The sequence below is a fragment of the Giraffa tippelskirchi genome, chromosome 2 (genome assembly GCF_054371585.1).
Source record: "Giraffa tippelskirchi isolate mGirTip1 chromosome 2, T2T-mGirTip1v1.2.pri, whole genome shotgun sequence".
Lineage (NCBI taxonomy): Eukaryota > Metazoa > Chordata > Mammalia > Artiodactyla > Giraffidae > Giraffa > Giraffa tippelskirchi.
The window spans coordinates 175,945,553-175,958,183 of NC_137276.1; the positions used below are offsets into that span (position 1 = coordinate 175,945,553).

A 12,631-nucleotide genomic window follows, 5' to 3' on the forward strand; every position below is an offset into this window, starting at 1 on the left:
GGCCTGGGTTCAGTCCCTGGTCAGGGAAGTGAGATCCCACAAGCCATGCGTGTGGCCAAAATAATAATAATAGAAACCTTAATTTGGGAGAAGTTCTGGGATAATGATATCTCTAAGCTGTTGGGGCACAGAACACATGCTAGAAACAAAAACAACTAATAGTACCACAATTAACCTTTCCCTAATACAATAGAGCACACTGTAAGATAAATATTTAATAGTGTAGTTTTTCCCCCCATGATGATGGAAAAGAGATCACTGAATCAATATAGCGAGGTAGTTAGGACCAAGATCTCTGCAATTAAACTACCTAGGTTCATATCTTGGCTCTACCACTTAGTTCTATGACTTTGAGTCACTTTTCTTTAGCTTCCTCATGTATACAATAAGAATAATTATGGTAGCAAATTTGTGTGAGAACCAAAGGGAAAATAAATGTAAAAATACACAGTATTTAGAACAAGTATTATATGCTTGGCAAAAGCTAGTTGTTGTTATCATTATGAAAATTTAAATGTTTGACCCTGAAATTCCATTATCTATGTGAGAAAGAGCCACACATGAGCTTAAGCAAGCATGGTCAGGCTGTTCACCACAGTACTGTTTGTAATAAAACAATGGAAATGAACTAATGGTCTAGGAAACCATGGTAAATCCATTCTACAAAATATTATACAGCACATTAATAAACAGAGATAGACTGATCTATATGTGCTAACCCGTGACTCCAAGAGATAATGTTAAGTCCTTTTTTAAGAAAGGAGAACTGAAGAACAACAAGTATAGGATAGCACTTACTTTAAAAACAAAGCAAAGATATATGCTTATATATATGCATTTATACGTGTAAATACAAAGGGAAGGTATGAAAAGATCTATGTGATCCCATGGACTGCAGCCCACCAGGCTCCTCTGTCCGTGGGATTTCCCAGGCAAGAATATTGGAGTGGGTTGCCATTTCCTTCTCCAGGGAATCTTCCCAACCCAGGGATTGAACCTGAGTCTCCTGCATTGGCAGGCAGGTTCTTTATCACTGGGCCACCAGGGAAGCCCTGAAAAGATAAATACCAAACTGATAACAGTGTTTGCCTCTAAAAAGGCAATGAGATTAGCATGGAAGGAAGATGTTAGTTTCAGAACTGTTTGATGACTTTGTCAAATAATGCAAAGTATACATATATGGACAAAAATTCAATTAATCATCAAGCCAAGAAAAAAAGAGAAATTATTCAAGCCAAACTGAAGATTATAGCCCAGAGTCAGCCAGAAATTTCTGAGGCCTGTTCTACTAGTCAGCAGTTAGAGATGCAGTTAGACAAAGAATCAGGCATCGTATTAACAGGTTAAATTATAAAGTTCATCAGAAATGTTTGGTCAAGTGTGTATGTACAGAGTGAGCCTTTAGCTCACTGAGAACCCCTGTATGGGATGGAAAAAGATATATTAATCTTAAAATTACAACACTGGTGTCTGAAGAATAGGTGTATTCTCCTCAAAGGTTGATTATAGCCTCCTGCCCCAGGAGGTCTGGTTAACACATAACACAGATGTACACTGCACACTGGGAGAGGCCTATCCCAAATGGGGACATGCTGGGGTGTGTTACGTGTGTTTCAATTCTAACTTAGTTTGATTGTTCTGCCATAGAGAAATTTATCATTTTTTCTCATCAGACATATTAATTCTACAATTAAGAATAAGTTTATTTTAGGGCTTCTCTGGTGGCTCAGTGGTAAAGAATCTGCCTGTTAATGCAGGAGACACAGGTTTGATCCCTGATCTGGGGAGATCCCACATGCCACAGAGCAACTAAGCCCGTATACCACAACTGCCGAGTCTGCACTCAAGAGCCTGGGGGTCAGGACTACTGTGCTCTCACGCCCTGGTTGATTCCAGGACTGAGATGGGGAAAGCCTGTAACACCTTGTGCTAAAAAGCAAGGAAATGCTCAAATAATCCTGAAAACAGTCAAAAGGATACTAGAGCCAACTTGAGGGGCTCCCACTGACCAAACTTGGGACAATTTGTGTATCAAAATAAATAATGATAGCAGTGGATTATAACTTATTAACTAAAATAAGACATTATGAGGTCACACTGATATGAGTAAATGAATGAATTTGAATGAGGAACTGTATATTTACATAGTTTCAAAGTAGCTTACTACAAAACATAATTACAAAGGAAAACAGACTAACTTTACAGTAAAGTCTTATTTACACTGCCTTATTTAAGTGATCAAAGTGAATATCAAGAATATCAACAGCAAGGCATGTGTGTGTGTGTGTGTGTGTTCAGTTGCTCAACTGTGGCCCACGGACTATAGCCCACCAGGCTCCTCTGTCCATTGAATTTGCCAGGCAAGAATACTAGAGTGGGTTGTCTTTTCCTACTCCAGGGGATCTTCCCGACCCAGGGATCCAACCCATGCCTCTTTTGTCTCCTGCACTGGCAGGCAGGTTCTTTACCACAAGCGCCACTTAAGAAGCCCCACCATCTGAGAGGATGTAATGGAAAGAACAGAGAATAACTTCTGTGCTATTTCTGCCAAAACTACAAAACTTTATCATAAGAAAATACCAGACAACACAACTGAGGGATATCCTACAAAATAACTTATCCATTAACATAATCTTTAGAAGTGTCAAGGGCACAAAAGTCAAGGAAAGACCAAGAGATTAGTTTAGAATATAGAAATTAAACACCTTAACAACTAAATGTAATATGTATTTCTGAACTGGGTCTATTTGCTATAAAGGATATTATTGGGATAATAGAGGAAACTGAAACAGGTTTGAGAACTCAGCAGTGACAATGATCAATACTAAATTCTTGAATTTGATGGTCATGCAGTGGTTAGGTGGGAGAACGTCTTTGATGGAAATACATGCTACACTATCTGGGGTGATGTCTGGGATGATAAGGCTTCAGAGTGACAACTTATTCTCAAATAATTTCCAGGGGAAAAGTTCTTTGTACTGTACTTGGAAGTGTTTTGTAATGATGAGACTGTTTAAAATGAACAGTACATGTGAAAGAAACCTTACAAGATTAAAAAGTATCATTATAATGATTCAATCTATTTATCTCCCCTGTCCCCTGTTCTATTGCCTCTTTTCTCTTTCATTTCCTTCTGTTTCCCTCCTTCCTTCTTCTCCTTCATCCCCTACCATGTTTTCCTTCTTTCTTCCTTCCTTATTTCTTTTTCTTTCTCAGCATTTTGCTTCTAAAGTTACATCCAGAGCTTTTAATTAATTTTCCAGGTGAGTAGAGAAAGATTCTTCATACCAAGAACTGATGGATATTGTAGGTGCATAATAAAAATGATGGCAGCTAAAGCAAATTGCCATTCTAAAAAAAGGTTGCAATGTTTATGTCTTTACTTATATGCTACCAAATCTCTGTTCACCAGAACTGCTCATTTTTATTAGTTGATACTGTGAAGGTATTGACTAAACAACGATCGTAGAACTATTAGAGTATTTAGAAATAATAAGGATGTTTTGCTAAGGTTTATCCCACCTACCTCATAATTAAGAAATGAAAAATATGAGAGAAACTTTTCTGTAAATAATAAACTACAAAAAATTTGAGCAGGAGTTAATAAGTTTGTATTCTCGGAGGAAAACATGGTGAACAGACATTCTTTCCTTCAGTAATTTCCTCCATTAGCTCCTATTATCTAATATTAGGATAAAGTGTAAAAAGACACGTGAGTGTTTATGTTCCATTTTAAAACACACAGAGACACAAACAAAACTCAGTCTGTCATATAAGACATGCTTTTGGCAGCCAAAAAGAGGTGTGTTCAAGCTTTTTTCAACCTGAAATCTCTTTCCCAGCTATATTAAATATATACAGATGGAGCTCAGTGTATTAAGAAAAATATATTACACACTTATACTACACATAAATAAATGTAGATGTATACAAGTATAGATAAATATATATCAACTTACTTTGAAATCTAAAGTACACTGTTTTTAGGAGCATTGTATACATATTTCTGTCTATGCAATTATTTATATCAGCAAATCTAATGAAAACATGTCTTACTGTAGTTTCCCATCTGAAGATGTTGCTATAGTAACACAGCCAGTTTTCTGAAAGGTAGAGTCATCCTTGAAGCAAAATGTCCCTCTGAAGAGCGCAAGCATAATCTACATACACAAGAAATAAGGAACAGCTTAGTAACTAAAAACTGTGCCAACTTCACAAATCTCATACTACTTTAACCATGGAAAGCCATCACTTTGTTCATTAGTTCATTCATTCATTCATTCCCTTCTTCCTATACTTTGAGCACCACACACCAGATATTTTTTGCTAGTCACTAGGGTTACCAGGAGAAGGCAATGGCACCCCACTCCAGTACTCTTGCCTGAAAAATCCCATGGATGGAGGAGCCTGGTAGGCTGCAGTCCATGGAGTCGCTAAGAGTCAGACACGACTGAGCGACTTCACTTTCACTTTTCCCTTTCATGCACTGGAGAAGGAAATGGCAACCCACTCCAGTATTCTTGCCTGGAGAATCCCAGGGACAGGGGAGCCTGGTGGGCTGCCGTCTATGGGGTCGCACAGAGTCGGACACGACTGAAGCGACTTAGCAGCAGCAGGGTTACCAGAAATAAAACTTGCCCTTGTGGAATGCTGTCTAGTGGAGAAGGTATACAATAAACAAACAGAAAAATAAGCCTAATGACCAAAGTGTGGAGAAAGCTGAGAGTGTACAACAAGGAGCACACAGGTATGGGATATGGGGCAGGGAGAATATACATAGAAAAGTTCTCCAGAAAAAGTGACTTTTAAACTGAAATCTAAAGATCAATAAAGGGTCAGCTGGACCATGAGGGAACAGGATGTGCAAAGACCCCGTGGTAGAAAGAAACAATACCTTTAAGCAACTACACAAAGATAGATCTCTTGCTAGAGAAGCTAGAGAAGCTGGAAAAGCTGGATCAGGTAAGGTCTCACAGACCATGGCAGACTGCGGACTTTATTAAAAGCCATCAGTGAGTATCAAGTGGAAGGAACATAATCAGACGTATGTTATTAAACACCAAATAATTCACACTGTGAGAATGGATTTAGATAAATCATTAGGAAGTCCAGGGGGAAACTGATGGTGGCTCAGACCAAAAGATGGCAGCACTAGAGAAAGAAGTAGCTAGATTCAGAGATATTTAAGGGGTAGTACTGACTGGGGCTTCCCAGACGGCACTAGAGGTAAAGAACCCACTTGCCAGTGCAGGAGACACAAGAGACACAGGTTCAATCCCTGGGTCAGGAAGATCTCCCGGAGGAGGGCACGGTAATCCATTCCTGTATTCGTGCCTAGAGAATCCCATGGACAGAGGAACCTTGCAGGCTACAGTCTATAGGGTCACCAAGAGTCAGACACGACTGAAGTGACTTTGCACACACACACAGATAGGGAATTGGTAACTAATTAGATGTTGGACGAGGGTGAGGGAGGGAGCAAGGATAACTCTATAAATTTTACACATTTTAAGTTTAGCTTCAAATTTGGTCCTCTCTAACTCAGCACTAAAATCCAGCAAAATCAAGAGGGCTCTGATAAATGCCACTGCCTACCAGTAAGTTAACGCCATGCCTCTAAGATTAAGACATGGCTCTGTGGCTAATGTAAACAGCATTGCTAAATTATTAATAATATAAGATATAAAGAGCAGCTATGAGGAGATTTAGCTTAATTGATATATTTTAAAATGATATTAAGTGACCAGTAATTTTAGGAAAAAGTTATTGAGGTTATGAACCCCAAGATATTTAAATCTGCTCATGTTAAATTTCTAAGCAAATACTAAAAATTTAACAAAGGAACTCAAGTCTTTCACAGTGCTTCCTTCAGCAAAACAGAACTGAGACACCACCAAACCAAAAAAGAAAAAATACTAGCAAATAATTAAGCATATTAAGTTACTCATTGACTAGTATGCATCTCTAAAACAGGGATGGGGCTAAAGGTCATCTTGAGGTATTCTGAAACTTTATCTAAACCACTGAAACATTTTAGTAATTGAGTTCTTCTCAAATATCAGATCAGAAATCTATGGTAGAACAAAGTCCTACTGCATAGCATAGGAAACTCTGCTCAATATAACCTGACAGTCTGCGGAAAGGGAGTTTGTGGGGAGAATGGATACATGTATATATATATGGATGAGTCCCTTTGCTGTCCACCTAAAACTATCACAACATTGTTAATTGGCTGTTGTTGTTTAGTCGCTAAGTTGTATCCAACTCTTTTGCAACTCCATGGGACTGTAGCCTGCCAGGCTCCTCTGTCCATGGGATTTCTTAGGCAAGAACCCTGGAGGGGTTGCCATGTCCTCCTCCAGGGGATCTTCCCGACCCAGGGATCGAACCTGTGTCTCCTGAACTGCAGTCAGATTGTCTCCAGTATAAAACAAAAAGTTCAAAAAAATTTTTTTAATTAAAAAAAAAGACATACCTGGTAGATTGATCACAACACAGATTGCCAGGCCCCTCCCCAGGTTTCCGATTAACTACGTCTGGGCTAGAGGAAGAGTCTGCACATCTAGCAAGGTCCCACCTGACGTCAGTGTTGCTAGTCTGTAGACCACAATTTGAGAACCGCTGCTCTATTTTACGTTAACTCTATTCAAAGCTATGCTAACATTTTAACTGAAGACTATTTGACATAGATTGACAGGTTTTTTTCCAGTGGTTTTTAAAAACAATCTCTCTAAAACAGGCATGTTTTATTGTAATAAACTCCTACCTCACTAAAGTTGTTTTTTTATAAGATGGCTTCCTAGCAATAAGTCCCAGACAAAAATGGACAAAAAATTTTTTAAATGCAAAGGGATTTTACCTTTTTTCCTCCCAGTTTCCCTACTGATTAACAAACCTGTACCACAACACTAATCAGCACTTCAGAAGGCAATCTTCTACCTGATTTGAGTCATATTAACAATCTGATTCATCTACAACTGAATAATATTTGTCAAAAATTGTTTTATGTATTCATAACTCTGTGTGTGTGTGTGTGTGTGTGTGCGCGCGTGTGCGCGCTCAGTTGTGTCCAACTCTGTGTGACCCCGTGGACTGTAGCCTTCCAGGCTCCTCTGTCCATGGGGTTTTCCAGGCAATAATACTACAGTGGGCTGCCATTTCCTCCTTGACAGGACCTTCCTGACACAGAAATCAAACCTGCATCTCCTGCATCTCCTGCATTGCAGTTGGATTCTTTATCACTGAGCCATTAGAGAAGTCCCTTTTATAACTTTTATAACTTATAACTGGTTACTGGAAAATCTGAATAAAGTTAAGTAAATTAAGCAAGCAGCACAGGTCACTTTGATGCATGTATTAACATCAACTTACTAGTTTTTACATGATCAATTTCAGCACAAGTGAATGGCTCCAATGCCTAAAGATTTACTTTAATAACTAAAATATAACAAAGGATACAGTGGAAATATGTGAAAAGTGTTAACAAGAATACAGATGGAGTGAATCAGCACTATATACTCCCAGAGTAAGCTTGCACAATAAGTAGTACACCCATTTTCAAATGAACAAGATGTACTATTTATATACTATCTATTTTACAGAAGAATTTAGGCATAGCTCTGTAAGGGAGACGATGATGAATTAAGAGAATGTGTTTTTTAAACAATAATGGCAGGAAATACACATCCCAAAGTATTCTTTTCTAGCAGCAATTGATTTCAGATGCAAGTAGCAGTAAGTGGCAGCTTGCAGTAAGTGGCAGCTTGCAGCAAGCAGCAGCAAAAGGTAGCTGGAAGCAGGCTCCTAATTTCCAAGACCAGGAGTCCTAACCACTGGGCCACAGGAGCCAGCAGTTAGGGCTAAGGCCCCTAGTCTTGCCTGCCTAGTCAAGAACAAATTCAGGCAAGGAGGCGGAAAAGAGTAAAGCAAAAAGTTTATTGAAAAAAATCAGGCAAGGAGGTGGAAAAGAGTAAAGTTTATTGAAAAATACATGCGGAAAGGCGCATGGGCTAGCTCAGAGAGAAAGTCGCGCCTTTTGGCAAGTTTAAATCCTTTATAAAGGGGCCGTCTTCCGGGTCTTCGTCTTCCCTCAGGCCAGTCACCTTGCTGTGTCCCTCCTGGTTAATTTGTATCAGGACCCTCCCTCAGGTTTACACGCACACCCTAGCCAAGATGGATCTCGAAGTGAAGGCTTCTGGGAGGAGCATGAGTCATTATGGCCTCGAATTATCCTCTGACTTTTTACTCCAAGGAGCCTTTCTGCGCATGTGTAGCGTCTCCCTTAGCAGACAGGGTTTTGTCCTTTCTTTGTCCTTGCCACGATTATTCCCTTGAGGTAAGAGACAAAGACTGGCTATTTACTCTGTTTTTATTAGTTGTAAATTCCTCAACTGAAGCACCTCTTATCTCAAGAAATGAAAGCAGAAGGGTGGCTGACTGTAAATTTCCAATCTGAAGTCCATCTATCTCCTACCTCACAATCATCTTTAGGAGTCCAAGAAAGTTGATATTGCTTAAGCAAGACTCTTTGGAACAGCATTTTTAGGATTGCTTTCTATTATAATTTAGTACATAAACTACAAAAGATAACCATTCTCATTTTTTTATACTTTACATTGCTGGTTTTTTGGGTTTTTTTTCCCTTTGCTTTTTACCTGAGCAAACTGTAAGGGCAGATGCAAACTGAAAAAGAAGACATTCATTTTCTCTGGTGGAAAAAAAAAAACGGAAAGAGATCCCCCTCCTCTCTTTAGAGCCTTTTCCTTAGAAAGCTTGTAAATTCTATCTCTGCACCTGTGAGATGTGAATCTTTTTAAAAGCAAAATAAGCCTCTTGCCAGTTTTATAACCCAGATGTTTCCTCCAGGACCTGGGCGCCACCTCTTTCAAATGTAAACAACAGGGATGATAAGACCCCATCTCCCAGTTTCTCTGCGTGGGTAATTTCCATGGGTGCCTTGATTCAAGTTGCAAACTAACTCCTGTCTTTAAGAAGTGAGTTTATTTTTCCTTTGGATAAAGCCAATTAGCTAACACAGCTGCCCCAATTACCAGATGAATTTAGGATAAACTGATATGACATACGGTGCTGTCAGGTCCTCTAACTTGAGGGCTAGTTATTACTTATGTTTAGAATATGTGTAATGGTTGTATCTGCCTGCCTACATAAAAAGAGGAGATTTCTTTCCGCCTTCACAATCTCTTTTGCAGATTGCTTGTGATGTCCATCACATTCTAATTCAATGCTTATTCAATAATAAAACCAAGTGTTTTCTTTCTCTTTTACTTTTGTAGAGAGGTTTTCTGGGTGGGTAGGATATTTTGTTTTTAATTATATTTCCCCAGTGCAACATTTTCTAGGGTAAAAATCTACCTTGTTCACTCTTTTAATCAGAGACATTAAAAAATGTTTTGAGCAATGATATCACTATAAAAAGTATACGTTCTCCCAAGAGAATATATTTAAAGCAACAATCATATTTAGAAGCGTGAATAGTACATAGAACAAATCTAGTCCATGGAACTTCTGGTCTAAGTTGACATGAATGTCTAGTTCTGTTCCTTTTGCAACGCTGAGGGGTACATAGAATGGGTACATTGGTTGACTAGGAGTTTTGATAAATTTTAAGAGACAGAAAGTGGACACTAATGGATAAGCCACAGTGTGGAGAAAGTCTCAGCTCAAAAAATACACAAGAGAAGAGTGAAGCTATGCCACTCCAGAGAGACTCCACACTGAGAATCACAAAGAGTGACAGCTAGAACAGGGACCAATATCAGGTAACTGACTGGTGAGCTCTCTATGGCAGAGGTTAGTCATACTCATCCACATCTTCCAACACAGTGGAGTCTTATATCTTTGCAGCCTCATCATCATTTTGTGCTGTCCATTGTTTTAGTGTTTAATTTTAGCAATTCTATCAGATATGTCACTTATTTAATTGTGCTTTTAATCTGTATTTTCCTATGATAGTGTGCAATTTTTCATATGCTTATTTGCCATCCATATATCTCCCTTGGTAAAGAATTTGCCCATTTTTTTTTCTCATTAAACTTTTTTTAATGGGTCTCAAATTCTGTGACAGATTTTTAGTCAAGTTGTTTTCATTAAAAAGTACTGATTTTAAAAAATAACCTAAACTGCCACACACAAAACATATGGACCACAAAAACATTCTCCTTTCCTTCTGAAGGTTTTACAATGCATTGTTGTCATTAATCAGTCTTTTACTGCTGCCGCTGCTGCTGCTGCTGTTGCATCGCTTCAGTCGTGTCAGACTCTGTGCGACCCCATAGACGGCAGCCCACCAGGCTCCCCTACCCCTGGGATTCTCCAGGCAAGAATACTGGAGTGGGTTGCCATTTCCTTCTCCAAGTCTTTTACTACTAAACTTAAATAGCCAATTGAGACAAACAGTTCTGAGACTGTTCTTCCAACACTGATTAATACTGGGGTGGCAGGTATTGGGGATAATTTCATTTGGCCTTCTGAGCTTTCTGGGCAGACTTGGTGACCTTGCCAGCTCCAGCTGCCTGCCTGTCCACTGCTTTAATGACACCCACAGCGACTGTCTGTCTCATGTCACTCACAGCAAAACGGCCCTGGAGAGGATAGTCAGAGAAGCTCTTGACACACACGGGCTTGCCAGGAACTATATCAACGATGGCAGCATCACCACATTTCAAGAATTTAGGGCCATCTTCCAGCTTTTTCCCAGAATGACAATCAATCTTCTCCTTCAGCTCAGCAAACTTGCAAGCAACGTGAGCTGTGTGACAATCCAGCACAGGTGCATATCCAGCATTGATTTGGCCTGGATGGTTCCAAATAATCACCTGAGCTGTGAAGCCAGCTGCTTCCATTGGTGGGTCATTTTTGCTGTCACCAGCCACACTGCCACGACAAATATCTTTGACAGACATGTTCTTGACACTGAAGCCCACATTGTCCCCAGGAAGGGCTTCACTCAATGCCTCATGGTGCATTTCTACAGACTTCACTTCAGTTATTACATTGACTGAAGCAAAGGTGACCACCATGCCAGGTTTGAGAACACCAGTCTCCACCCGACCCACAGGGACAGTACCGATACCACCAATTTTATAGATATCCTGGAAGGGCAAACGCAAAGGTTTGTCAGTTGGGTGAGTTGGTGGCAGGAAGGAATCCAGAGCTTCGAGCAGGGTGGTTCCACTGGCATTGTCGTCCTTACGAGTGACTTTCCATCCTTGAACCGTGGCAGGTTAGCACTTGGCTCCGGCATGTCAGCACTTGGCTCCAGTATGTTCTCACCATTCCAACCAGAAATTGGCACAAATGCTACTGTGTCAGGGTTGTAGCCAATTTTTTTAATGTAGGTGCTGACTTCCTTAACAATTTGCTCGTATCTCTTCTGGCTGTAGGGTGGCTCAGTGGAATCCATTTTGTTAACTCCAACAATTAGTTGTTTCACACCCAGAGTGTAAGCCAGAAGGGCATACTCACGGGTCTGCCCGTTCTTGGGAGATACTGGCTTCAAATTCACCAACACCAGCAGCAACAATCAGGACAGAACAACAGTCAGCCTGGGATGTGACTGTTTTAGATGAAATCTCTGTGTCCTGGGGCATCAGTGATAGTAACATAGTACTTGCTGGTCTCAAATTTCCACAGGGAGATATCAATGGTGATACCATGCTCACGTTCAGCTTTCAGTTTGTCCAAGACCCAGGCATACTTGCAGGAGCCCTTTGCCATCTCTGCAGCCTCCTTCTCGAACTTTTCAATTGTTCTCATCGATGCCGCCACATTTGTAGATCAGATGGCCAGTCATGGTAGACTTCCCTGAATCTACGTGCCCAGTGACAACTATGTTGATGGGGGTCTTTTCCTCTCCCATTTTTGCTTAGGTTTAATGGTGGTTTTCATGACACCTGTGTCCTGGCAGCAAACCCGTTGCAAAAGAGCTAATCTGCCCATTTTTTAATAGGGTTGTTTGTGTTCTTACTGTTAACTTTTAAGAATAATTTATATTGTGGATAGACGTGTGTGTTTGTTTTTTTAATCAGATATTTGATTATCAACTATTTTCTCCCTGTTTGTGTCTTATATTTTCAACCTCTAAAATGTATCTTTTGCATAGCAAAAGATTTTAATTTTGATAAAGTACAACTTATCGATTCTTTCTTGTGTGAATCATGCTATTGGTGTTACATCTAAAGATTCATCATCAAATCCAAACAGAGATTTCCTCTAGGAAAAAAACCCAGATGTTTTCTTCTACAAATTCTACAGTTTTACATTTAGTTCTATGATCCATTTTGAGGTAATTTCTGTAAATAGTGTGAGTTTTGCATTAAGGTTCATTCATTTTTCTGCATATGGACATCTAATTGTTCCAGCACCATTTGTTGAAGATGAACTTTTCTCCATTAAATTATCTTCGCATTTGCACCTTTGTCAAAAATCAGTTCACAATATTTGTATGAATTTACATCTGAGCTATTTTCTGTTCCATTTATCTAAATGTCTATCCTTGGCAAATCTCAAGACTGTCTTGATTACTGTAGATTCACAGTAAGTCTTGAAGTTGAGTAATGTATGTCTTCCAGCTTTGTTCTTCTTTTTCAGAATTATTTTGGCTATTCTAAAT

At 39.5% G+C, this 12,631-nt stretch overlaps 1 protein-coding gene and 1 pseudogene across 46 annotated transcripts in view; both read right to left on the bottom strand.

Annotated features, from left to right (window-relative positions):
- Positions 1 to 12,631, bottom strand: part of GRAMD1C (GRAM domain containing 1C) — a 99,498-nt gene that overhangs the window by 56,924 nt on the left and 29,943 nt on the right. For 39 of the 46 annotated variants that reach the window (XM_081572153.1, XM_081572149.1, XM_081572186.1 and 36 more), the window contains exon 3: positions 4,057 to 4,160. The exons of the other annotated variants lie outside the window; for them this stretch is intronic. In XM_081572153.1, coding sequence (XP_081428279.1) covers positions 4,057 to 4,157 — 101 coding nt within the window. In that variant the 5' untranslated portion in view covers positions 4,158 to 4,160. The remainder of the gene's footprint in view (positions 1 to 4,056; positions 4,161 to 12,631) is intronic. 46 annotated transcript variants of the gene reach the window in all.
- LOC145538994 (elongation factor 1-alpha 1 pseudogene) lies at positions 10,476 to 11,878 on the bottom strand (annotated as a pseudogene).